Source organism: Chionomys nivalis, chromosome 2 (assembly GCF_950005125.1).
Source record: "Chionomys nivalis chromosome 2, mChiNiv1.1, whole genome shotgun sequence".
NCBI classification, from domain to species: domain Eukaryota; kingdom Metazoa; phylum Chordata; class Mammalia; order Rodentia; family Cricetidae; genus Chionomys; species Chionomys nivalis.
The window spans coordinates 108,806-135,888 of record NC_080087.1 but is presented as its reverse complement, the minus strand read 5'-3'; the positions used below and the strand labels follow the sequence as shown (position 1 = coordinate 135,888).

The 27,083-nt window shown below is 36.1% G+C and overlaps 3 protein-coding genes and 2 pseudogenes across 3 annotated transcripts; 1 reads left to right on the top strand and 4 right to left on the bottom strand.

Moving 5' to 3' along the window:
• Positions 1–26: 26 nt before the first annotated feature.
• Positions 27–954, bottom strand: LOC130869635 (olfactory receptor 4C46-like; annotated as a pseudogene).
• Positions 955–5,444: 4,490 nt separating this feature from the next.
• Positions 5,445–8,910, top strand: LOC130862737 (alcohol dehydrogenase class-3-like; annotated as a pseudogene).
• A 3,559-nt stretch (positions 8,911–12,469) lies between these two features.
• On the bottom strand, positions 12,470–13,411 carry LOC130866972 (olfactory receptor 4C46-like). Its single transcript, XM_057758656.1, has one exon. The coding sequence runs from the start codon at positions 13,403–13,405 to the stop codon at positions 12,470–12,472; it is 936 nt and encodes a 311-aa protein (XP_057614639.1). The 5' UTR covers positions 13,406–13,411.
• A 5,072-nt stretch (positions 13,412–18,483) lies between these two features.
• Positions 18,484–20,480, bottom strand: LOC130862731 (zinc finger protein OZF-like). Its single transcript, XM_057752516.1, has 2 exons — positions 20,476–20,480; positions 18,484–20,199 (listed from the first exon to the last, which is right to left on the bottom strand). The coding sequence occupies exons 1-2, from the start codon at positions 20,478–20,480 to the stop codon at positions 19,398–19,400; spliced, it is 807 nt and encodes a 268-aa protein (XP_057608499.1). The 3' UTR covers positions 18,484–19,397.
• Positions 20,481–20,522: 42 nt separating this feature from the next.
• Positions 20,523–23,358, bottom strand: LOC130866964 (olfactory receptor 4C46-like). The gene is made up of 2 exons (XM_057758645.1): positions 22,480–23,358; positions 20,523–20,963 (listed from the first exon to the last, which is right to left on the bottom strand). Exons 1-2 carry the CDS (start codon positions 23,356–23,358, stop codon positions 20,880–20,882), a joined length of 963 nt encoding a protein of 320 aa, XP_057614628.1. The 3' UTR covers positions 20,523–20,879.
• Positions 23,359–27,083: the final 3,725 nt, after the last annotated feature.

Here is a 27,083-nt window from a genome sequence, read left to right as displayed (position 1 = left end):
CTTTTCTGGTTTGAATCATAATATATTTATTTGCTCTCTGAGTGCATTTTTCTGTTGAACAATCTCCTAATAGCATTTTTCATTTGAGAATTTCTCAAGGTATAGATTAAGGGTTTAACATGGGAGTTATCATTGTGTAGAACACAGCAACTGCCTTATCAATAGGTAAAGAAGTTGCAGGTCTCATGTACACAAATATGGAAGGCACAAAGAATAAGACAACCACTGTGATGTGGGAGATGCAAGTGGATAGGGCTTTGCGTCTCCCTTCTGCACTTTGGTTTCTTAGTGAGCACAGGATAACTGTGTAGGACCCAAAAGAAGCATAAATGTTAATAAGCAGATAAAACCACTGTTGGCAGCAACAAAGAGCCCCAGAATGTGGGTGTCAGCGCAGACCAGTTCAAGCAAAGGGTTAAGAACACACATAAAATGATCTATGACATTAGGGCCACAGAAAGGTAAATCAATAATGAACAGGATCTGTATGATTCCATGAAGAAACCCTCCCATCCATGACACCCCTACTAGCAGGTTACAAACTACTCCATTCATGATGGTTGCATAGTGCAGGGGCTTGCAGATGGCCACATAACGATCATAAGCCATTGCAGTAAGCAGGATGACTTCAGCAGCTGCAAAGAAATGCTCTCCAAAGACTTGGGTCATGCATCCATTGAATTGAATAGTCTTTTTTTCATGAAGTGAATCAAAAATCCGTTTAGGGTTATTGACAGAAGAATAGCAGGCATCAATAAAGGAGAGATAGGCAAGGAAGAAGTACATAGGAGACCTGACAAATTGATGGTATATAATGGTGAACAGAATGAGCAAATTTCCAATCACAGAGACTATGTAGATAAACAAAAACACAACAAATACAATTTTCTGCATGTTTTGGTTCTGTGTGAGGCCCAGGAGAACAAACTCGGTCACGTTCCTCTTTTCCATCTGCTTCACTGGAAAGTTAATCACTTTTTTTTTGACAGGAAAAATAATGCATTCTCAACTTCATTTAACTTCTGCATTCTGATAATTAACATTTCAATGCTACTCATGTATAAAATTTTGTGAATATTGTTGTTGCTGTTTTCACATACAGAATACAGGTCTTCATACTTTGTGTTACTCAATTTGACTCCCAGATGACTGGATTAAGATGACTGCAAAGAATATAAAAAACAAAACAAAAACAACTTTTTTTAAATAATGCTGGAAGAGGAGTGTTTCAAATAGGTGTGGGATCAAAATAATGGAAACAATATAAATCTAAAGCTTTTTGTTTTTAATATTATGAGATAAGGAACCATAAAAGCTAATTGAAAATATAACACTAAAACTAGCAATTTATTGTGATAAGAAGAAACTCTGGGCACCAATATCTGACTTTAGTGCCTTGGAAGAAACAGAATTGAGTTCAGTTTTAAGTCAAATCCAAAGAAGGAAGTTCAGGTATCAGACTATTTGTCCTATTTTTTTCACCAATTAATTAAGGTATTTTGCTTTCCATAAAGCACATAAAAATAAATAATAATTCTTTGTTTTTCAAAAAAATTACCAGGATCTGGAAAAATATTTATCTTTATTTATTTTTCCAAAATAAATATTAATAATAAATTAAGACAACTCAATAATGGGTATAAAGGAAGTCAGAGTAATAATGAAAACTACATAATAAAGAAATAAAAGAGTTGCTATAAAATAATGCATAAAAATTGATAGTATATGTGAAAGCCTTGTAAAATTTATAATAAAGTAATTCTTCTGTGTACTGCACATTATTCCTCATTTCTTTTTAAAACTTTTAATATCCTGTGTAGCTGCTTTTATTTATCTATTTTAAAGATAAGAAAATGATGCATAGGATCATGTATAAGTTCAAGGTCAATATTAAATAAACTGACAAAACATATTGTGTTTTAGTGGTACTTTCTTATAGGTATTTCTTTATTTAATCCCAGTTGTAAATGTAATTGCTGATTAATATCATTATTTTTCTATAATTCATATAGTTATGTTATAATTATATAACATTATATATAAAGCATATAATTATGTAACAGTTTTATTATGTAATATAAAATAACAAGAAAAATGATAACTTTCATTATTTTTATTCTTACTTAATTCTGTCTGGCAATTTTTAACAGATATTATTACTAAACTTCAAAATTATCATTTTATACAAATATTGGTTTATAATTTACTCTGAATGGGCTTCTAACACTTTTATTTATTTCATAAGATTTGGATGACAACAACTGTTGTGAGCCCACAAGAATTATACAGTAAAGAAACAGCTGACACTTCTACTGATGTATCTACAGGAAGTGTATATGTGTATTCACCTGCAGGCACACTTGTTCTTTGGATAAGTCACTGTCAGTAAGTCTGTACAAATCTTGTGAAATCATGGCATTTCACCCTCTGTAGTATCCCAGGAGTGTGTAATCCTGACTTTTCCTGTTGGGTAACCAGAATCCTCCCCACACACCAAGAATTCCTGAAAAGGTTTGAAAAGGATTCAGTTTTTTGTAGAAGGAACAAAAAAAGAAAAAAAGAAAGAAAGAAAGAAAAAGAAAGAAAGAAAGAAAGAAAGAAAGAAGAAAACAACAACAACAAAAAAGGATTCAGACAAGTCCTTGTTCTCATAGTCGAAATCTACATAAAATAGTCTCCACAAACTTTATTGAGAGTAGTCACTGATAAGAAAGGAGCCTCACAGAGGTATTATGTCTGTTCTAAAAGCTGACTCAGAGAGGTGTAATTCTACTCTGACTTAACAGACTACTAAATTTCTATATTTACCCTTCACTTTGGGATCAACTAACATGGGCTCATAGCTCATAAAAATTAATTCTTATACAGTGAAAATGTTTGACTTGCTAAAAATTAGCTTCAGAGAGAAAACAATCTCTCCTGGGCACCCTGCTGATGCAGGATCCTCAGAAGGGACTCCTTTGATCTCAACCAGCTAGATGTTAATGCAAATCAAGCCTTCCTGCAGGTTAGAATAGCTACCAATGCTGTATTTCTGGCCACAGCAGAACTGCACAGCCATGTCCTCTCTGAGACATAAGGTGCCTCTTTTTCAAATCCACCGGTTTCTTGTAACTCTGTGAAAAGGCACGCTTGGTACTATTGATATCGCCTATGGGACTGTTAACTTGTCTATACCCCTATATAAACTAAGAGCTTTGTGGAGGTCACCCCCTCGTTTTCAACCTTATTCCTTATCCCCTACCCTTACCCTTATGATTTGCCCTTCCCCTTAGGCCTTATGTCCTTGTGTTTCTTCTTCTTCTTTTTTTCCTTCTTTCTTCTTATCCCAAGGAATAAAGAAACATGCCTAAGTAAGTTAGTTTTTTCTACACCACAGATCCCATTCCCAAGCCCATTTTCACTTGCTGCAAAAGTCTGAAGCCTGAGGGAGTGCTGAGGCTGCTATGCAGGAGCACTCCATAAACTACATTGAGCAATTTTGTCAGTGAACATGAAGATGTTACATGACACACTTACCTTCTAAGTACTAAGAAATACATGCTGCTGGATTCTTAAATTGGTTATTGTACTTTGGCCTCACTTAAGGTCACTTTTCCCTAACATCATTGTAAAAGGGGATCCCAGAATTCTTTTGTAACCCTTTAAGAAATATTGCAGCAGTGGTCAAAAATAATCATTCAAGAATAGAAAGCAGCAAGTAAGAAGCCAGCTTTCCCTCCTTTCACTCCTCTCATTTTACATTCATTACCTCGCACCTCGTGAAACTGCTTCATCATCTGTCTATAAAGTGAATCCTGACTTATAATTTCCTGTGAGAATTGGTTAAAATGAAAAAAAAACATGCACAAAAGTAACAAGTATAACGCTTCAAGTTATTTTTGTAAGGTGGTGTATACATAACAGATAAGCTTAGTGGGTGGGTGACAACATGAAGAAACATTTGACTCTGTCATGAACCGAAGAAGAGTCATCCCTAACCGTACTTTGTAAGAAACCACAGAAATGGGTCTCACAGTGAGTTGTCTGTGTTTGTATTAAAATCAAGAACTTAATAATAATGCAATTAATACTAATCTCTGGGACTTATGAGTGAGTGGTCCAACTAATCATTTTTATCATCATGATTTATTGTGATTATTAATAGAAATTTCAGAGCAAAATAATGTTTCATAAAATAGATAGGTTGATCTTATTGATTTATTTCTATTAGTTTCATGATAGCTAATGAAAATAATAAAAGATATATCTGTTAAATTTTAAAAATTAGTCTGAAGAACAAAACCTCTGTGACTGTATTTAAAATATTGAGAGATGATTATTCCCATATGTGAAAAAAATCACAAATCTAATAAGCACGTTTAAAAAACATACCTTAACAGTTGGGAATCATCTTGACCATAGTTGTGAGTGTTCAGTGTTCACATCAATACCACCTTCAGTGAAACTTTCCTTAGAGAAAAGACTTTTTCTATGAAATATATGAATACAGAGAAATCATAATCTTTGGTGCTTGTTGGGCACTCTAGAGAAATGATTTTTTGTTTCCTGATTCTGGTTCTGCAAGATAGGAGGTAGCAAAGTTGCAAAACACATCCAAATAGATCTACTCTTGGTCAATCTTACAGTGAGAAACAACTGTGTCCTACCTAAAAAGAGTGTTTAAAGCTGTATGCTTTCAGATTTCTGCAGTTTTATATTGGAGACTTGTCTCATAAGAATTCATTGTCTCCTGTGATAGAAAAAACTTCTCTTAAAGTCTGGTTTTCTGGAAACCTTTATTTGACACTTGCCAGTTTTTCAGCTGAGAACTGAATTTCCAGTACTTGTTTATGTTTTTATTCCATTTTCTTTATTTGAGTTTTTCTTGTTAAGAATCCGTATACCAGCAGCAATTATCTGAAAACCTGGATGTTGCCATATTTTATCAAAACTGTCCTGTCTCTGCTGCAGCCTCAAATCACACACTATTGCTGGGGTCACACACATGTGCAATCACTCTAACTTTTCTGGTTGATGTGGAACTCATTCTTACACTACATGCTTCTAATCCTCCTGTCCCTCTATAAAACTATTTTATTTGTTTTTGTTTGTTTGTTTGTTTGTTTTTGTTTTTCAAGGCAATGTTTCTCTGTAGCTTTGGAGACTGCCCAGGAACTAGCTCTTGTAGACCAGGTTGGCCTCAAACTCACAGAAATCTGCCTGCCTCTGACTCCCAAGTGCTGGGATTAAAGGCGTGAGTCACCATGGACTGGCTTAGAAAACTTTTTCTAACAAAACAAACTGATACTGATTTTTGTCTCTTTTAAGCTGATTACTTGATGAAGACATACATTAATATGTTTCAAATGTTTTTTTGAATTTCCTTGCCTGTGTATATATACTATATCTTACAACTAGATATAAAAGTTTCTTGGACAAAATAATAAGTAGCAAGAATTTTAATGGCGTAGGTAATGTTGATGTGCAACACTAAATAGGGAATCCAAGATGAGAAACCCTGTTGCAAATAGGTGTGGCTTCAAACACATACACACACACACACACACACACACACACCACACACACACAGAAAAACAAAGCAAACTAAAAATGGAAATGATTTTATACCCATCACCGTGAAGCTCTTTATTTTAATTACATTTTGGAAAGTTTTGATGTTACCTGAAAAAGTAGTTTTACAAAATTAATTTTAAGTTGAGACCAATTGTGCATTAGATAAACACCAGTAAGTAAGAAAAACAGGGTTTTCTTCTAATTATTTCCACCATTCCCCATCCATTTGTGTCCTCTGCCTGGGAATATTATAGAGCAAAACTGTTATATCAGAGAACAAGTATGGCCAGTTTATGTTCAAATGCTGTATGTGTGTTCTACTTCTGCATGTGCTAGATGGAAGATTTTTAAAATAGCTAAAATCCTGGGGCACAAAAAAAATCTTTGTAAATTCCAAAAACTGAAATCACTTCTTTTGTCCTTCCTAATCACAAGGCAATGCACCTTTCAATTGATAGCAAAGCAGTCTCTAGTAAACACAAACTAATAGTAATTAAACAACTTATTAGTTGATGATGAGTGGGTCAAAGAAGAAATCTAGAAAGAAATTTTTAACATTCCTGCTATTTCTAGATGAACTTCTGTTAGAAAAGAGAGAAAATTATATCCTCCCATTCTCTAGTTCCTCTTTTCTGTTATCTTTACTTCTACATCTTGGTTATACCCTTAAAGTTTATGATAACTGTACTTCAGAAATACCCCTTGGATCAACAAGACCCACTCTGCCACCCACCCCGACAAACCTGAACACCTTCCCCATGACCAGCCCCACCCCACAATCCTGTGAGACTACATAGGCACAGGTGCAAACCACAACATTTGGAATAATAGGTACAGGCACAAGCCGTACCAGTTTGGAAAAAAAGCGTGAATGCTGGTGTAAGAAGGCCTTCAACAACCAAAAGAGCAATATGGCACCACCAGAAAACAGTGGTCTTACAACAGCAAAACCTGAACATTCCAATACAGCGAAAACACAATTAAATAGACCTAAAACTACTTTATGAAGATGATAGAGGCTCTTAAAGGGGAAATGAAAAAAATAATCCCTTAAAGAAGACAAGGAAAAAGTTGGAAGACATGAATAAATCCCTAAAAGAAAGCAAAGAAAGCCAGAAAAAAAAAACAGATAAAGAAAATGGTTCAAGACATAAAAACTGAATTATTAACAGTAAAGAAAACAAAAACCAAGGGAATTTTGGAAACAGAACATCTGGAGAAGTGAACAGAAATTACAGACATAAGCATCACCAACAGAATATAAGTAATGAAAGACAGAATCTCAGGATTTGAAGATATGAGAGTAAATAGATATATCAGTCAAAGAAAATGTTAAATTCAAAATTTTTCTAACACAAAATGTCAATGGACACCATGAAAAGACGAAATTTAAGAATGATAGAGATAAAAAAGGAAGAGAATACCAGCTCAAAGTTACAAAAAACATATTCAACAGAATCATAGAAAAAACCTTTCCCACATAAACTAAGGCAAGCCTGCCGGGTGGTGGTGGTGCATGACTTTAATCCCAACACTCAGGAGGCAGAGGCAGACAGATCTCTGTGAATTTAAGACCAGTCTGGTCTACACGAGCTAGTTCCAGGACAAGTTTTCAAAGCTACAGTGAAACACTATCCTGAAAAAAAAAAGAAAGAATGAATGAAAGAAAGAAAGGTAAGCCTTTAAAGGTACATGAAGCTCACAGAATAACCAATAGGCTGTACCAAAAAAGCCCCCTTACCACATAGTAATCAAACATTAAACTTATAAAATAAAGAATTTTAAGAGCTGCAAGGAAAAAGGCCAAGAGACATATAAAGGCAGGCTTATCAAAATTAAATCCATCTTCTCATTGGAGATTCCAAAATTCAAAAGGTCCTGGAGAGATGTTTTACAGACACTAAAGGAACATGGATGCCAGTCAAATTTACTATAGCCAACAAAACTTTCAATCAAAAACCTAGAAAAACCCTTACAAAAATAAACAAAAGGCTGAGAAAGAATATCCAAATTAACAAATTCAGAAATTGACAAGGTGGGGCATAGCGAGATACTCTAAAGAAATCCAGAGAATCATTAGGTTATACTTCAGAAACCTGCAATTAAAAAAACTTGAAAATCTAAAAGAAATGTACAAATGTCTTTTTTTTTCTTTTCTTTTTTTTTTTTTAAAGAAAAATAAATACCCAGGATCCCCTAGACTTGTTGCTTGACATTCAGCTCACAATCTCCAACTTGCAGACATGGCGAACCAAGGCTGCATTCGCCTGAGAGGCTGGAAAGTCTCTCTCCAAAGAAGAGATAGAAGTCGCACCTCCCAGGACTCATATAGTTCAAATTAAGATCATCGCCACTGACTTTGACACACGGCTGCCTGTATTCTGAGCGGAGCTGATCCTGAGGGAGGGGTGTTTCCCAGTGACCTTGGATGAAGGTGCTGGGATTGTGGAACGCTTGATTAAGGAATTACTAAAGTGAAGGCAGGTGATACATTCACCCCCGCTTTACATCCCACAGTGTGGAGAAAGCAAATTTTGTCTGAATCCTAAAACAAACCTTTGCCAGAAGTTAAGAGTTACTCAGGGGAAAGGATTAACGACAGATGACACTAGCAGATTTACCCTCAAAGGAAACTCTATTTTTCATTTTATGGGAACCAGCACATTTTCTGAGTACACAGTTGTGGCTGACATCTCCGTTGCTAAAATTGATCCTTCAGCACCATTGCATAAAGTCTGCCTTCTTGGGTGTGGCATTTCACCTTGATACGGTGCTGCTGTGAACACTGCCAAGGTGGAGCATGGTTCTACCTTTGCCATCTTTGGCATGGGAGGAGTTGGATTGACAGTGATCATGGGCTGTAAAGTGGCTGGTGCATCCCGGATCACTGGTATCGGCATCAATAAAGATAAATTTGCAAAGGCCAAAGAATTTGCAGCCTTTGAATGTATTAACCCCCAGGATTTCCGTAAACCCATCCAAGAAGTATTCATTGAAATGACAGATGGAGGAATAGATTACTCTTTCTAGGCTATTGGCAATGTGAAGGTCATGAGAGCAGCCCTCTAGGCAGAGCACAAAGGCTGGGGAGTCAGTATGGTGGTTGGCACAGCTGCTTCAGGTGAAAAAATCGCCACTCACCCATTCCAGCTGGTGATAGAACGCACCTGGAAGGGCATTATCTTTGAAGGATGGAAGAGTGTAGAGAGTGTCCCAAAGCTGGTGTCTGAATATATGTCAGAAAAGATAAAAGTTGACGAATTTGTAACTGACACTCTGTCCTTCGACCAAAACAATAAAGGCTTCGATCTGATGCACTCAGGGAAAAGCATTCGAACCGTTCTAAAGATGTAAGTTCAGAAGAGAACACTGTCCATCCTGTACTTTTTCCTGTGATCGGATGAGAACAGACTGACAGATCTGCAAGCCTCTTAGACTTTAGAAAGTACTAGAAGGAGTGTGTGTAATCGTGTCTCTAATCAAGGACAGGGCAAATAATCATAAGTCAGTTTTTTGAACTCTCCACGTAAATAATTATTGCTCAAGAAATATTTTAACCTAATAAAAATACTTTCTGCATTTGTGAAAAAAAGAAAAACAAACTATCGTTTTTGATCTTACATCCCTCCCTTCCTCCCATTCCCTCTTCTATTCCCCCAACCAAACGTCTAAGTCTAATCCACTCTTCAGAGAGGGTAAGTCACATAGATTTGAGGAAGATCCAAACCCCTCCCTACTATATCTAGGCTTATTAGGGTATCCATCCAAAGACAGGGGGTTCCAAAATCCAGTACAAGCAGTTGGGATAAACTCTGGTGGCACTGCCAGTGGCTCTGCAGTCTGCCCCAGCGATACAACTGTCACCCACCTTCAAGGATGAGTGCAGCTAAGAACATAAGCGATAGTGGAGAGAGTGCCCAAACTGGTCTTGCCTGTAGTCAGATTGATGCATATCTTAAGTGTTGCCACAGAACCTCCATCCAGCAACTGATGGAAACAGAGGCAGAGACCCACAGTGGAGCACTGGGCTGAGCTTCCAAAGTCCAGTTGAAGAGTGAGTGAGAATATGAGCAAAGAGTTCAAAATCATGATGGTAACACCCACTGAAACAGTTTGCCTGAGCTAATGGGAGCTCACCTACTCTAGATGGACAGGGAAGGAACCAGCATGGACCAACTCCTTGAGAGGTACCACATAGCAAAATAAAATCAATACCAGATAAACAATTTAAATAGACCTATAACCCCTTAAGGAAATAGAAACAGTCAATTAACATCACCCAACCAAAATGAAAAAAAGAAAAAAGAAAAAGAAAAAGCCCAGGGTCTGATGGTTTCAATGCAGAAAGCTACCAGAATAACTAATACTAATACTGCTCAAATTCTTCCACATAATAGAAACAGAAGGAATATTGCCAAATTCATAGTTACCCCAATACCCCCCAAAAAAAACAAAGATGAAGCAAAGAGAATTATAGAACAATCTCCCCCATGAACATTAATGTAAATATACTCACCAAAATACTGTCAAACCAAATACAAAAACACATTTAAAAAAACATCATTATTGAGTTGGCCTCATCCCAGATATGCAGAGATAGTTCAACATATGAAAATCTGTCAATGTAATCCACTCTATAAACAAACTGAAAGAAAAAAATCACACATGATCTTCTCATTGGAAGTTTGAAAAGGTCTTTGACAAAATCCAACACCAGTTCCTGATAAAGGTTTTGGAGAGAACACATACCTAACACAAGGAACATACCTAAATGCTGTGGTCTGCAAGAATTAAGTACTGAGATTTCAGTTGAGAAAGCAGAAGATTGACCCACCAAAATGAACACATTCTGATAGAGATAACCCAGTTACAAGATGTTGGTCCTAACACCTTTTGTATAATGACCATTCTTGCAGTGAATATCTTATGATGCCACAAGCACTCTCTTTCTCTAAAGGGAACTTTCTCCAAAAGATTCAAGCAGCTACCTCTCTGGTAGAAGAACAATTACAAATGGGTCATATTAAGCCCTCCTCTAACTCAGGGAACACTCCAGCATTTATTATTTAGAAAAAATCAGGCAGATGAAGATTGTTACAAGATCTTAAAAAAGATAAGTGAAATTATGAAGACTATGGGACTTTACAACCTGACTTGCCATCTCCATTGGCTATTCCTAAAAGTTATAATTTAATTGTTATAGACTTACAAAACTGCTTCTTTACCATGGCCTTACATCCCCACCTAATTTCTTCACCTAATTTTCAAAGACTCTAGCAAATGTTCCAATGGAAAACTTTACCACAAGGAAGTAAAACCAGCCCAACCTTGTGCCATTGTTTATGGATGCAGCCTTCTTACAAGTTTGTGAAATATACTCTGACCTGTATCTAATTCACTACATGTATGATATATTGATTTCATGAGCTGACAGAGCCTACCTACAAGACGTATTACAATTTCTGATTCAACAGTTACCTTTATACGGGTTTCAGGTGGCCTCTGGAAAAAAATCCAAATTCAGCTTCCTTTTTCAAATTGAGGCATGTTATTCACACAGGTTTCATTTCTCCCCAATCTTTCCAATTACAGATGAATCATTTAAAAACCTTAAATGATTGTCAAAAACTGCTTGGAGATGTTATTTGGGTTTGCTCCTATATAGGAATACCCATGACTAGATTCAAGCCTTTATTCAAAATTCTCCAAGGTGACCCTAATTCTAGGGTCACCACTTAACACATGAAGGTCAAACCACTTTGGTTCTTATAAAAGGAAAACTTAATACTCAGAAGCTCCTTCATGTAGCTAATAATAATCCTTGGAGTGTTAGATACTACATACTGAGTACACTCCCATGGCCTGCTTTTAGCAAAAGAGACCACTAGAATGGCTACACTTACCTGCAACTCATAGAAAAACTGTGACTGCTTATTCTTCCAACTGCCTCCTTATTGGATAATGGAAAAAAAGAAAGTAAGAATTTTGGGGGGCAAGATGCTCATGAGATAATTATTCTCTACACAGCTGAACAACATAATATTTTGTCTTACGAGTTCACAGAATGGCAAATTGCTCAATTTAAGGTATATAGGTATTTTTTCAAATAATTTTTATTAAAATTTCTTGATTTCCATCCTATTATATTTCCCTATAACACTAAATCAGATCCATTATCCCTTCCATCACCACTCATCTTCATTGATGGCTCTACCTTAGGTCAAGTTGCAGGTAAGTGTAGCCATTCTAGTGGTCTCCATGAAACAGGAAATTTTAAAGCCAGTTCAGTCACTATCTGCTGTGTCCTGCATAATGTCTCGTAGACACTTTCATAAATCAGGAACCCCGAAATATCATCTCACCTTTAGGCGATTTTAGCAGTCCTCTCTCTGAGGGTTTTCTGTGTCCAGTTTATGCAATAGTCCAGGCAAGAGCAGTTTCTTGCCCAAATGGCTATCAAACTCCATAAGGAGCTTCTTTGATGCCCATCTTCCTCTTGAAGTAGATTGGTGCTGCCAGGAGCAGACGTGTCTCATTGTCATGAAAAGCCCTAAATTATTAAAACATTTGAAATGCCATATTCTGTAGTCTTTGAAAGATATGAAGAATGCCTATCCAACTGAAATGTATCTCTATATATCTAGAAAATCTAACTAACGTGACTAAAAGCTTTACTATTATCAATGATTATCCATTAGCAACCTATATTTCCTAATTATACATTACATTTTTAAATGAACTACACAATCACAATACCTTAATCAAGATCAGAAATACTTAAACATATAACAAAATTGACCTTAAAATCCATACCAATGCAAATTATTCATATCTATATCATTCATGAGTTAAATGTTCTATATTACATTGATCTAAAATGTACAATCATTTTCTGATTTGACTCACAATATTCTTATTTGTCTCCTGCATGCATTTTCCTATTGAACAATCCCCTAATAGCATCTTTCATTTGAGCATTTCTCAAGGTATAGATTAAAGGGTTTAACATGGGAGTTATCATTGTGTAGAACACAGTAACTGCCTTATCAATAGGTAAAGTAGTTGCAGGCCTCAAATACTCAAAAATGCAAGGTACAAAGAAAAAGCTAGCCACTGTGATGTGGGAAATACAAGCGGAGAAAGCTTTGCATCTCCCTTCTGCACTGTGGTTTCTTAATGAGTACAGGATAACCGTGTAGGAGCCCAGAAGAAGGAAAAATGTGAATACACAGATAAACTCACTGTTGGCAGCAACAAAGAGCCCCAGTATGTGGGTATCAGTGCAGACCAGTTCAAGCAAAGGGTTCAGATCACACATAAAGTGATCTATGACATTAGGGCCACAGAAAGGTAAATCAATAATGAACAGGATCTGTATGATTCCATGAAGAAACCCTCCCATCCATGACACCCTCACTAGCAGGTTACATACTGCTTGGTTCATGATGGTTACATAGTGCAGGGGCTTGCAGATGGCCACATAGCGATCATAAGCCATCACAGCAAGCAGGATGATTTCAGCTCCTCCAAAGATATGTTCTCCAAAGACTTGGGTCATGCATCCATTGAATTGAATAGTCTTTTTTTCATGAAGTGAATCAAAAACCATTTTAGGGTTATTGACAGAAGAATACCATGTATCAGTAAAGGAGAGACAGGAAAGGAAGAAGTACATCGGGGACCTTAACATTTGATGGTATATGATGGTGAACAAAATGAGCAAATTTCCAATCACAGAGATTATGTAAATAATCAAAAACACAACAAATACTATTTTCTGCATGTTTTGGTTCTGTGTGAGGCCCAGGAGAACAAACTCGGTCACATTCTTCTTTTCCATCTGTTTCATTGAAAAGTTAATCACTTTTTCTTTTTTGGCAAGGAAGAATAATTCATCATCAACTTCCTTTAACTTCTGCATTCTCATAATTAACATTTAAATGTTACTCAGGGCCAGGCTGTGGTGGTGCACACCTTTAATCCCAGCACTTAGGAGGCAGAGTCAGGCAGATCTCTGTGAGTTCGAGGCCAGCCTGGTATACAAGAGCTAGTTCCAGGGCAAGCTCCAAAAGGTACCAAGAAACCCTGTCTTGAAAATTTAAAAAAAAAAGCAATTAAATGTTACTCAGGTATAAAATTTTGTGAATATTGTTGTTTGCTGTTTTCATATACAGAATAAAGCTCTTCATACTTTGTGTTACTCCAATTGATACCTGGATGACTGAATTAAGATGACTGCAAAGAATATAAAAAAGAAAAGAAAGCAAAAAGAACTTTTGTAAATAATGCTGGAGGTGGAAAGTTTCAAATATGTGGAGGATCAAAGTAGTAGGCACAAATATAAAGCTAAAGCTTTTTGTTTTCAATCTTATGAGATAAGGAACCTAAAAAGGAAATTGAAAATATGACATGAAAACTAAAAAGTCATTGGAATAAGAGGAATCTCTGGTCACCAATTTAATAAACTGACTTTAATGCCTTGAAAGAAACAGAATTGAGTTCAGTTCTAAATCAAATTCAAAGGAGGAAGCTCAGATATTACACTACTTGTCATGTTTTCTTTCATCACTTAATAAAGGTAATTTGCTTTACAAAAACAAATACAAATAAATTATGATTCTATTTTTTCAAATAAATACCAGGGTAGTGAAACATATTCATCTTTATTTACTTTTCCAAAATAAAATTTAATAAGAAATAAAACAACTCAATAATGGATATAAAGAAAGTCAGGGTAATAATCAAAACTGCTTAGTAAAGGGATAAAAGAGTTACTATAAAATAATGTATAATAATTGAAAGTATATGTGAAACCTCTGTAAAAGCTATAATAAAGTAATTCTTCTATGTACTCACATTATTCCTCATTTACTTGAATACTTTTAATATCCATTGTAGCTGATGTAATTTATCTATTTTTGAGATAAGCAAATAAAAAATAGAACCATGTATAATTTCAAAGTCAATATTAAGTAAATTGATAAAACATACTGTTTCTTAGCAGCATTTTCCTATAATTTCTTTATTCAATCACATTTAAAATGAAATTGCTGATTAAAATCATTTTTTCTACAAATTATATAGTTATATTTATAATTATATAACATTATATATAATCATATAACATATAATTATATAACAATTTTATTGTTACATAATATAAAACCAGAAAGTTAGTGTTTCCATGCTGATAATTGGAAGAAAAATGATGACTTAGATCTTTTTTTCTTAATTTTTCTTGAAATTTTTAACAGATATTATTATTAAAAGTCTTACATTTAAACTCCATAATTGTCATTTTATACAAATATTGGTTTATAATTTACCTTAAATGGGCTTCTGACATTTTGCTTCATTTCATATGATTTGGGTGACAACGTCTGTTGTGAGCCCACAAGTATTATACAGTAAATGTACAGCTGACACTTCTACTTGACTATCCCCAGGAACTTTATATGTGTACTTCACCTAGAATAATGCATTTTTTTACACAGCTACAAGCACATTTGTCTTTTGAATAAGTCATTGTCAAGTCTGTAAAAATCTTGTAAAATCATGGCATTTCTTCTTTCTTTAGTAGCCCAGAAGTGCATAAACCTAACTTTTCCTGTAGGGCAACCAGATACCTTCCCCCACATACCATGAAGTCCTGAAATGGTTTGAGAAGGATTCAGCCAAGTCTTGTTCCCATAGCCAAAATCTACATAAAATAAAGAAATAAATCTGATGGAGGAGTTAATTTCATTGGTTAAATAAAGAAACTGCCTTAGCCCTTTAATAGGACAGAAAATTAGGTAGGCGGAGTAGACAGAACAGGATGCTGGGAGAAAGAAGCCGAGTCAGTGAGTCGCCATGATTCTCCCACTCCAAACAGACGCAGGTTAAGATCTTCCCTGGTAAGCCACCTAGTGAGCTACACAGATTATTAGAAATGGGTTAGATCAATATGTAAGAGCTAGCCAATAAGAGGCTGGAACTAATGGGCTAGGCAGTGTTCAAAAGAATACAGTTTCCGTGTAATTATTTCGGGTAAAGCTAGCCGGGTGGCGGGACGCAGCCCTGCCGCTTTTATTACAACAGAGTGGCGCCCAACGTGGGGCACCAAAATGTGGCAGTGTAAATGAATGCAGACAGATTATAAAGATATATACAGCTTTAATAAGGAAATAGACTTACAGGACCACAGGTTCCCGCGGAGAACAGGAAAAGCGGAGCAAAAGGGGCTGCTGGGATCACGCCCGGCAGATTTATCAGCAAACATTAGCCCAAGGCGAACATGCCCCCAATGGGTGGGGCTATATCCCTACATAAATCCTTTCTTTATTGACAGTAGTCACTGGTAAGAAAGGAGCCACATAGAGGTAGTTTGTCTGCTCTAACAGCAGCCTCAAAAGGTGTAATCTATTGGTCGTCTGTTCTGAGTTAACAGTTTACTTATATTCTGCATTTACCCTTCACCTTGGTTTCAACTAACAGGATCATAGCTCAGAAAATTAACTGTTTATAAAGGGAAAAGGTCTGAGTTGTAAAATTAGATTCAAAGAGGAAAAATTCTCACCTGGGCACAAGGCTGGAGCCAAAAGCAGGGTCCTCAGAAGAGACTCCTTTTAACTCACCCAGTTAGATGTTAATGCAAATCAAGCCTTCCTGCAGGTTAGTATAGCTTCCAATGCTGTATTCCCAGCCACAGCAGAACTGCACAGACATGTCCTCTCTGAGACATAAGTTGTCTCCTTGACATATCCACCAGGTTCTTATAAGTCTGTGAAAATGCATACTTGATACTATCGTTATCTTGTCTGTACGTCTATATAAACTAAAACCTTAGTGGAGACCACCCCCTCATTTTCACCCTTATGACTTATCCCCTCCCCTTACCCTTATGATTTGCCCTTACCCTTAAGCCTTAAGCCCTTGTGTTTCTTCTTTGTTTCCTTCTTTCTTCTTAAACCAAGAAATAAAGAAACATGCAGGTACAAATTGCCTGAGTTAGTTTGTTCTACACCTCAGATCCCATTCCCAAGCCAGCTTTCATTTGCTGTAGAAGTCTGAAGCCTGTGGGAGTGCTGAGGCTAGTACTTAGTAACTCCATATAAACATTTGACCTATTATGTCAGTGAACACGTAGATAATTCATGCTATATTTACATTCCAAGTACTAAGTAATACATGCTGCTGGATTCTTGAATTTGTTATTTTATCTTGGCATAATTTAAGATCAAACATAACAATAAAGGGGGGTTCTAGAATTCTCTTTTATATATTGTTTTTATTGATCTATATGTTTTCTCCCCTCCCCCCCTTCCTCCCCTTTATCTTTCTACCTTCTTTTTCTAATCCACTAAGACTATCACAGCAGTGATCAGACATAACCATTTAAGAATTGAAAGGAACAAGTAAAGTCAGCTTTCACTCCTCTCATTTTACATTCATTACCTCGCATCTCATGAAGCTGCTTCATCATTTGTCTATAAAGTAAAACCTGCCTAGTAATTTATTTTGAAAATTGGTTAAAATAGAAAAACATGCACAAAGGTAACAAGTATATAGTTTCAAGTTGTTTTTGTAAAGTTATGTACACATAACAGACAAGCTTATTGAGAAACATTTGACCCTGTCATGAACCAAAGAAGAGTCATCCTTAACCATACATTCTAAGACGCCACAAAGTGGATCTCACAGTGATTTGTCTGTGTTTGTGTTCATAATCAAGAACTTAATAATAAAGCAATTAATACTAATCTCTGGTACTTATGAGTGAGAGGTCGAACTAAACATTTGCATTCTCATTCTGATTATTAAAGGAAGTGTCAAAGGGCAAAATAATATTTCATAAGATTGGTGGGTCTTATTCATTGCTTTATTTCTGTTAGTTTCACAATACCTAATGATAATGATAAAATATTTATCTGTTATGATAAAGAGGAAAACCTCTGTGACTGTATTTGATGAACATTGAGAGATGATTATTCCATATGTGAAAAAATCACAGTGCTTAATAAGCATATTTGAAAAACATACCTTAACAGTTGGAAATGGTTTTGACCATAGTTGTGGGTGTTCAGTGTTCATATCAATACCACCTTCAGTGATACTTTCCTTAGAGAAAAGAACCTTTTTCTATGAAATATATGGAAGCATTTGCTAAGAAACTCCTAGATAACTTACTATCAAATAGGACTGTATTAAGGAAGTGCCTTCACAAGAAAATTCTTTCTCCATTACCCCCAAATCAAAATTATTTCAAAGAAAGCATGATCTTTGATGCTTGTTGGGCACTCTAGGAAATGACTTTTGTTTCCTGAATCCGGTTCTGCTAGATTAGAGGTAGCAAAGTTGCAAACCATCCAAATCAATCCACTCCTGGTCAATCTTTCAGTGAGGAAATAGATGTGTGCTACCTTAAAAGAGTGTTTAAAGCTGTATTCTTTCAGATTTTTGCAGTTTTATATGGGAGACTTCTCTCAAAGGAATTCATTGTCTCCTGTGATAGAAAGAACTTCTCTTAAAGGCTGGTGTTCTGGAAACCTTTATTGGACACTTGCCAATTTTTCAGCTGAGAATTGAATTTCCTGTAGTTGAAAAGTTTGTTTTTTTTTTGCTGTCATTTTAAATTTTAATAAAATAGATAATTTCATTACATGGAGTGTCAAGTCCATCCACTCATTGTTAAAGTTTTAGAAATATCTTCTATAAAAGCTTGGTATTTGCTTGGGAATTAATCGACTATAACATTTCTACAGGTACAGAGTTCCCACCTTTAACTCCATTCTTATTTTGAAAAATACAGAAAAGTACAAAAAATAAGACATGATATCCATATAACACAACTGAAAGTTAGCCAGTATCTTCATATATTTACTCAGTCTTTAAGAGAAAGATGCTTAGATAAAGCTGAAGCCCTCCCGCCCCGCCCACTCACTCCCTTCCCTTCTTCACTCACTTAGGAGTTGGTCTGCATTCTGATGCATCGTGAACATTTCCATACAGATATTTATACCATGATAAGCTGTTTCTAGAAGGAAATTCTAACTTGACAGAAGGTCACTGCAGTATATGCATGATTCCACAACTTCAGTTCCCCATCACTTCCAGAAGTCTTCCAGTTACACACACCTCACTTGTTCTGCCAGATGTCTGCACAACAGTCCACCCACAACTTTCCTGCTCCATTCCCAACAGGTTGTATTTGGCTACTCTAATGGTAAATTTCCTGGTGCCTAACTTCCTGAGCGTAATGACTCATGAGAACTACTACGTGTTTTCAAATGTTACAAGGAATGTTTTCTCACTCCCAAGGTCATAACTTTGTATAATGTACAGCATTTTTATATCTCTGCTTTCGGTTTCTACACATTTGTCTCCTACTATTGTTTACAGTTTGTGGTGTGTGACTTTGCTCCTCAGAGAACAATGTGCATCCAAACAGTCTTGGTATTCATCTGAAGCAATTCTTTCCATATTCTAAATCCTGCATAGTTATTCTATAATCTCTGTCCTCTTCAAAGCACGTTACATATTACTGTATGATCATAACTTATTTCGTTTCTTCTAACACAGCTTACTTACTAGACTGGTGAAGACGTCCAGATCTATGCTGATGGTAGTAACAGCCTGTTCTCCATTCTCAACTGTAGATAACTGTGTTTGTGTTCCATTCGTCAAGTGCAGGCTTCTACTCATACAGACTTCTTCCTCTTCAGTAGGAATTCTCCACTGTTCGTATTTTATGTTAAATGTGTGGCTGATTTGTGGGGCTTAGGCTCAGAATGACTAATTGATGCATTATGGGGTGTATATTCTTAATGAACACTTCCCCATACTGAAGACATTCAGAGCGTTTAATGAGTATGGATTTTCTGGTGTCTGATGTGGTGTGACTTCTGACTGAAAGCCTTCCCACACTCACTACACTGGTACGGCTTCTTACCTGTGTGGATTCTCAAATGCAGGGCCAGGGTTGAGAACTGAGAAAAGGCCTTCCCACACTCATTATAGCCGTAGGGCTTCTCACCCATATGGCTCCTCACGTGCACCGTGAGAGAGGAGCTCTGAGAGAAGGCTTTCCCACAGACATTGTATTCATAGGGTTTATCGCCCGAATGAATCCTCACGTGCACAATAAGTGACGTTCGCTGAGAGAAGGCTTTTCCACATTCATTGCATTCATAGGGCTTCTCTCCAGTGTGGATGTTTTGATGCTTTATGAGGTACTTTTTCTGGCCAGAAGCTGTTCCACATTCGTTACATTTAAAGGGCCTCTCACCAATATGAATTTTCTCGTGCTCAGTAAGATTTGATTTGCCACTAAAGGTTTTCCCACACTCCTTGCATATGAAGGGCTTCTCTCCCGTGTGAGTTCTCTGATGTCTGATGAGGTTTGACTGCTGGATGAAAGCTTTCCCGCAATCTTTGCACTCAAAAGGCTTCTCTCCAGTGTGAATCTTCTGATGGGTGAGCAGGTTTTCCTTCTGGCTGAAGGACTTTCCACAATCATTACACGCAAAAAGCTTCTCTCCAGTATGGGTGTTCTGATGCTTAATGACATACTGTTTTTGGCTGAAGGCCTTTCCACACTCGTTACATTCAAAAGGTTTCTTCCTATTGTGGAAATGCTCGTGCTCTGTAAGATTTGATTTGTGGCTAAAGAGTTTCCCACATGCCGGGCGGTGGTGGTGCACGCCTTTAATCCCAGCACTTGGGAGGCAGAGGCAGGTGAATCTCTGTGAGTTCGAGACCAGCCTGGTCTACAAGAGCTAGTTCCAGGACAGGTTCCAAAGCCACAGAGAAACCCTGTCTCGAAAAACCAAAAAAAAAAAAAAAAAAAAAAGAGTTTTCCACATACCTTACAGGCAAAGGGGCTTCCCCCACTTAAGATTCCCTGCTGACTGAGGTGTGACATCTGAATGCGCGTTTTACCACATTCACAAGGATTCGCTCCAATTAGGAGACTTTGAGAACTGAGGGATTACTCTTGGTTGAGGATATTTCCACATTTCTTACAGTTCTAAGGCTTCTGTGTCTGACCTCTCAGGCGAAGGCAGAGAAGGACAAGGATTAAGAGTATAAACCTTTCTTCCCGGTGTACCTTTCTAAGAGTCAATGTTGTTTTTGCAAATTTCCCTTGTTTTTCTCCAGCATGAATTTCCTAGGATCTGTCATCTAGCTAAAGGCTTTTCAATATTCCTTAGAAACACGGGGCTTCCTTTCAGCATGACTTCTGGGTTCAGTGAGATGTGACACTTGGTAAATACTTCCCCGCAGCTGGTAAATTCATAGGCTTTTCCTCTAGCCTGTGTGTTCCACTGACAAATGGGCAGTGTCTAAACTGCAGGCATTTCCACACCAGACTCTACCAAGATAATTCTTACCAGGAAGAGTAGGCTATGGTAGAGGACTTCCAAACTCTAGAAAAACACATAATTCTTTCCCATACAACTTCCTGTTTAAATCTAAAGCTTGTTTCAAGCTCGAAGCTTGAACATTGAAAAAAGTTCTGCCTTTTAAAAAGCAAAGTCTACTCTGAAAAAAAGAAAAGAAATGAAGTCTGTGAGCAGAGAAAGGAGCGTCCAGTTTCCTTGCATTCACCACTTTCCTCGGTGGATTTACTGGCCTCCCAGATCTCAATGTCGCTCTACGTACTTGGCATTTCTCAGCTGCGTTTTGGTGCCACGTGGATCCAGAGGCCGCGCTGACCCGCGGACAAAGACCATAATGAAAAGTTTATGTTTTTATTCCATATTTTTTATTTGAGTTTGTATTGTTAAGAATCCGCATACCAGCAGCACTTAGCACAAAACCTGGATGTTGTCATATTTTATCAAGTCTTTCCTGTGTTTGCTACAGCATCAAATCACACTCTAATACTGGGGTCACACATATGTGAAATCAATTACAGCAACTAGGACAAACAAGCGGACCTCCTCCAACATTTTGTCAAAGAGTAAATGATGTAATTACGATCTCAAAATAAAAAGAGTTAATTTAATAATTTTAAAGAAAATAGTTTATGTAAATCACTCCCACATCCCTAATTTTTTTTCTGAAACAATAACTATACTCTACTTCAAGCAATAGTCTATGAGTACATTGTTACCCAGGTGTACTACATTTCAAAGAACTTCATGATTTATTCAATTTATCTAGTAATATGTGTGAACAAAATGGAACCAATACATGGAATCAGCTTTAACAATGAAGACTCACTAGAACAAAAACATTCATTTAATGTCATTGCGTAGGTCGTGATAAGGTCTGTGTTTATGTATATGTTTGTGACTTGGCTATAAAAGAGGAGGCTACAGTGAGTAAATTACAAATGTTGATAACTCCTTCATGTAAAGATGAGGAAGGAGCGGTTCAAGGATCAATGAAATAGGAATGCTAGTGCCATTTGTCATGTAAATCCTACTATTCAACCTAGCAGAGATCTGATGACCTAATTTTGACAAAAACTTTGAGAAAGACAGCTTTGACCAAGAAGATGAAAAATGAATTTTTCTGTTATAAAACTTTAATGTTAGTGGAAATTTACAGAAGAAAGATATCACAAAACCAGGATATATTAATGAAAGATTTTTAATGGAGTTTAGGTGGAAGGTGTCAATCGCAAATCTCAACTTCAAAAGGCATAGATTGTACAGAGTAATTCAGTAGTGCTGAATAGGCATTAGAAACAGCAAATGTGTGTTTTAATAGTAGTGCAACTTTAAACTAGAATGGGTTGGTTTCTCCATTCTATGGTATTATTTTTTCTGCTTCCTTCAAGGCTACCCCATAAATTACAGCTCTTTTATTCTTCATGATTTAAATGTTCTATATTACGTCAATCTAAAATGTACGCTCAATCATTTTCAAATTTGAATCAAAACATATTTATTTGGCTTCTGGGTATATTTTTCTCTTGAACAATCCCCTAATAGCATCTTTCATTTGAGTGTTTCTCAAGGTATAGATTAAAGGGTTTAACATGGGAGTTATCATTGTGTAGAACACAGCAACTACCTTATCAATAGGTAAAGTAGTTGCAGGCCTCAAATACTCAAAAATGCAAGGTACAAAGAAAAAGCCAGCCACTGTGATGTGGGAAATACAAGTGGAGAAAGCTTTGCGTCTCCCTTCTGCACTGTGGTTTCTTAATGAGTACAGCATAATTGCATAGGAGCCCAGAAGGAGGAGAAATAATAATAGACAGATAAACCCACTGTTGGCAGCAACAAAGAGCCCCAGAATGTGGGTGTCAGTGCAGACCAGTTCAAGCAAAGGGTTCAGATCACACATAAAGTGATCTATGACATTAGGACCACAGAAAGGTAAATCAATAATAAACAGGATCTGTATGATTCCATGAAGAAACCCTCCCATCCATGACACCCCCACTAGCAGGTTACATACTGCTTGGTTCATGATGGTTGCATAGTGCAGAGGCTTGCAGATGGCCACATAGCGATCATAAGCCATCATAATAAGCAGGATGATTTCAGCACCTGCAAAAAAATGCTCTCCAAAGACTTGGGTCATGCATCCATTGAATTGAATGATCTTTTTATCATGGAGTGAATCAAAAATCAGTTTAGGGTTATTGACAGAAGAATAACAGGCATCAATAAAGGAGAGATAGGCAAGGAAGAAGTACATAGGGAACCTTACCAATTGATGGTATATGATGGTCAACAAAATGAGCAAATTTCCGAACACAGAGACTATGTAGATAATCAAAAACCCAATAAATACAATTTTCTGCATGTTTTGGTTCTGTGTGAGTCCAAGAAGAACAAATTCGGTCACATTCCTCTTTTCCATCAGTTTTATTGGAAAGTTAATCACTTTTTTTGGTCAGGAAAAATAATGCATCATCAATCTCATTTAACTTCTGCTTTCCCATTATTAATGTTTAAATTCTACTCAGGTTTAAAGTTTTGTGAATATTGATGTGCTGCTTTTACAGGTCTTCATTCTTTGTGTTACTCAAATTGACTCCCAGTTAACTGCATTAAGATGACTGCAAAGATTATAAAAAACAAAGCAAAACAAAAACAACTTTTGTAAATAATGATGGATATGGAGAGTTTCAAAATATGTGGGGGATCTAAGTAATGGTCACCAATATAAAGCTAAAGTGTTTTGTTTTTAATCTTATGAGATAAGGAACCATAAAAGGTAATTGAAAATATAACTTGAAAACTAACAAGTCGCTGGGATAATAAGAAACCCCAGGCACCAATATAATTAATTGATTTTAGTGCCTTGGAGGAAACAGAATTGAGTTCACTTCTAAATAAAATCCAGTGAAGGAAGCTCAGGTATTAATATTTATCATGTTTTCTTTTCATCATTTGATTATGATATTTTCCTTTAGAAAAAACAAATACAGATAAATTATGATTCTATCTTTTTCAAACAAATTACCAGGATCTGGAAAAAAATTCACTTTATTTACCTTTTCAAAATGAATATTAATAAGAAAGTAAAACAACTCAATAGTGGGCATGAAGAAAGTCAGGGTAATAACCAAAACTACTTAATAAAGGAATAAATGAGTTACTATAAAATAATGCATAATCTTTGATAGTATATATGAATCCCTTGTAAAAGTTATAAGAAAACATTCTATGTACTACACATCATTCCTCATTTCCTTGAATACTTTTAAAACTCTATGTAGCTGCTGTAATTTGTCTGTTTTTGAGATAGTGAAATGATGGATAAGACCATGTATAAGTTCAAGGCAAATATTAAATAAAATGACAAAACATACTGTCTCATAGTAGTAATTTCTTATAAGTATTTTCTTATTCAATTCCATTTGTAAATAAAATTGGTGATCAATATCATTTTCTGCAATTTATATAGTTATTTTTATAATTATATAACATATAATTGTATAAGAGTTTTATTGTTACGTAATATAAAACCAAAAAGTTAGTGCTTCTATGCTGGATATCATAAGAAAAATGATGACTTTGATTTTTTTTTTAACTTAATTTTGTCTGGCAAATTTTTAACAGATATTATTATTAAAAGTCTTACCATTAAACTCCACAATATCATTTTATACAAATATTGGTTTATAATTTGTGGGCTTCTAACAGTTTTCTTTATTTCATATGACTTGAGTGACATCTGTTGTGTGTCCACAACTATTATACAGTAACTGTACAGCTGACACTTCTACTTGACTATCCACAGGAAGTATATATGTATACTTCACCTGGAGTAACCCATTTTTTGCAGAGCTACAGCAATGCTTGTCTTTTGAATAAGTCACTGTCAAGTTTGTAAAAATCTTGTGAATCATGGCATTTCTCCCTTCTGTAGTATCCCAGGAGTGTATAAACCTGACTTTTCCTGTAGGGCAACCAAATATCTCCACACACACCATGATGTCCTGAAAAGGCTTGAAAAGGATTCAGTCAAGTCTATTCTCATAGCAAAAATCTACATAAAAACAGTCCCCACAAACTTTCTTTATTGACAGCAGTGTCTGCTCTAACAGCAGAGTCAGAAAGGTGTAATCTGCTGGTCTTCTGCTCTGACTTAACAAGTTACAAATATTCTGCATTAACCTTTAAATTGGTTTCAAATCAACAGGATTATAGCTCAGGAAATTAGTTGTTTATACAAGGTAAAGGCCTGAGTTGAAAAATTAGCCTCAGAGAAAAAAATTCTCACCTGGGCACCCTGCTGGAAACAAAAGCTGTGTCCTCAGAAGAGATTCTGTTAATGCAAATCAAGAAGTTAATGCAAATCAAGCCTGCCTGCAGGTTAGAATGGCTACCTATGCTGTATTTCCAGTTACAGGGTAACTTCACATTCATGTCCTCTCTGAGACATAAGGTGTCTCCTTGCTAGATTCAAAAGTTTCTTGTAAGTCTGTGAAAATGCATACTTGATGGTATTGTCATCAACTAGGGAATTGTTAACTTGTCTGTACACCTATATAATCTAAAAGCTTTGTGGAGATCACCCCTTTATTTTCATTCCTTATGCCTTATCCCCTCCCCTTACCCTTAGGCCTATGTCCTTGTGCTTCTTCTTTTTGTTCCCCTTTCTTTCTTCTTATCCCATGGAATAAAAAATCATGCTGGTCCAATGTGGCTGAGTCAGTTAGTTTGTTCTACACCCCAGATCCCATTCCCAAGCCAGCTTTCACTTGCTGTAAAATTCTGAAGCCTGTGTGAGTGCTGAGGCTAGTACTTAGTAGCTCTGGATAAACTATATTTAACCAATATTGACAGTGAACATTTAGATGTTTCATGATATATTTACATTCCAAGTACTAAGAAATACATACTGCTGGATTCTTGAATTTGTTATTTTATCTTGGTCTAATTAAAGATCACTTTTCTCTAACATGATTATAAAGAGGGGTTCTAGAATTCTATTTTTTATATTGTTTTTATTGATCTATATATTTTCTCCCCTCCCCTCCCTTTCCCATCTCTCCCTTTCTACCTTTTTATCCTAACCCACTAAGAACTATCACAGCAGTGACCAGACATAACCATTTAAGAATCGAAAGAAGCAGGAAGCCAGCTTTCCCTCCTTTTACTCCTCTCATTTTACATTCACTGCCTCTCATCTCATGAAGCTGCTTCATTATTTATCTGTATCATAAAACCTGCATTATAATTTATTGTGAGAATTGGTAAAAATAGAAAAACATGCACAAAGTTAAGAAGTATATAGTTTCAAGTTATTTTTGTGTAGTTGTGTATAAATAACAGATAAACTTAAATGGGTGGGCAAAATAATGAAGAGACATTCGACCCTGTTAATGAACTGAAGAAGAGTCATCCCCATCATTACTTTCTATGAAGCCAGAGAGATGGGTCTCACCGTGATTTATCTGTGTTTGTTCTTATAATCAAGAACTTAATAATAATGCAATACTAATCTTGGGGGAGAGGTCCAACTAAACATTTGTATTCTCATGATTTATTCTGATTATTAAAGGAAGTGTCAAAGGGCAAAATAATATTTCATAAATTAGATAGGTGGGTCTTATTCACTGCTTTATTTCTGTTAGTTTCACAATATCTAGTGATAATGATAAAATATCTATCTTTTAAATTTTAAAAATTAGGATGAAAATGAAAACCTCTGTGACTGTATTTGATGAACACTGTGAGACGATAATTCCCATATGCGAAAAAATTCACAGTACCTCATAAACACATTTGAAAAACATACCTTAACAGTTGGGAATCATCTTGACCATAATTGTCAGTGTTCAGTGTTCACATGAGTACCACCTTCAGTGAAACTGTCCTTAGAGAAAAGAAACTTTTCATATTCTATGAAATATATGAATACATTTGCTAAGAAACTCCTTAGATAACTTACTGTCAAATAGCCCTGTGTTGAAGAAGTGTCGTCACAAGGAAACTCTTCATCCATTCCCCCCAAATTAAAATTATTTCAGAGAATACATGACCTTTGTTGCTTTTTGGGCACTCTAGAGAAATGACTTTTGTTTCCAAGATAAGAGGTAGCAAAATTGCAAAACATCCAAATGGATCCACTCC

Coding starts and splice junctions, on each gene's coding strand:
- LOC130866964 (XM_057758645.1), bottom strand. CDS start 23,358: ATGGAAAAGAGGAATGTGACCGAATTTGTTCTTCTTGGACTCACACAG. Junction 20,964..22,479: donor GAAACACTCAAATGAAAGAT/GCTATTAGGGGA, acceptor GTGTTTTTCTAG/AGTTTGGAAGTCCTCTACCA.
- LOC130866972 (XM_057758656.1), bottom strand. CDS start 13,405: ATGAAACAGATGGAAAAGAAGAATGTGACCGAGTTTGTTCTCCTGGGC.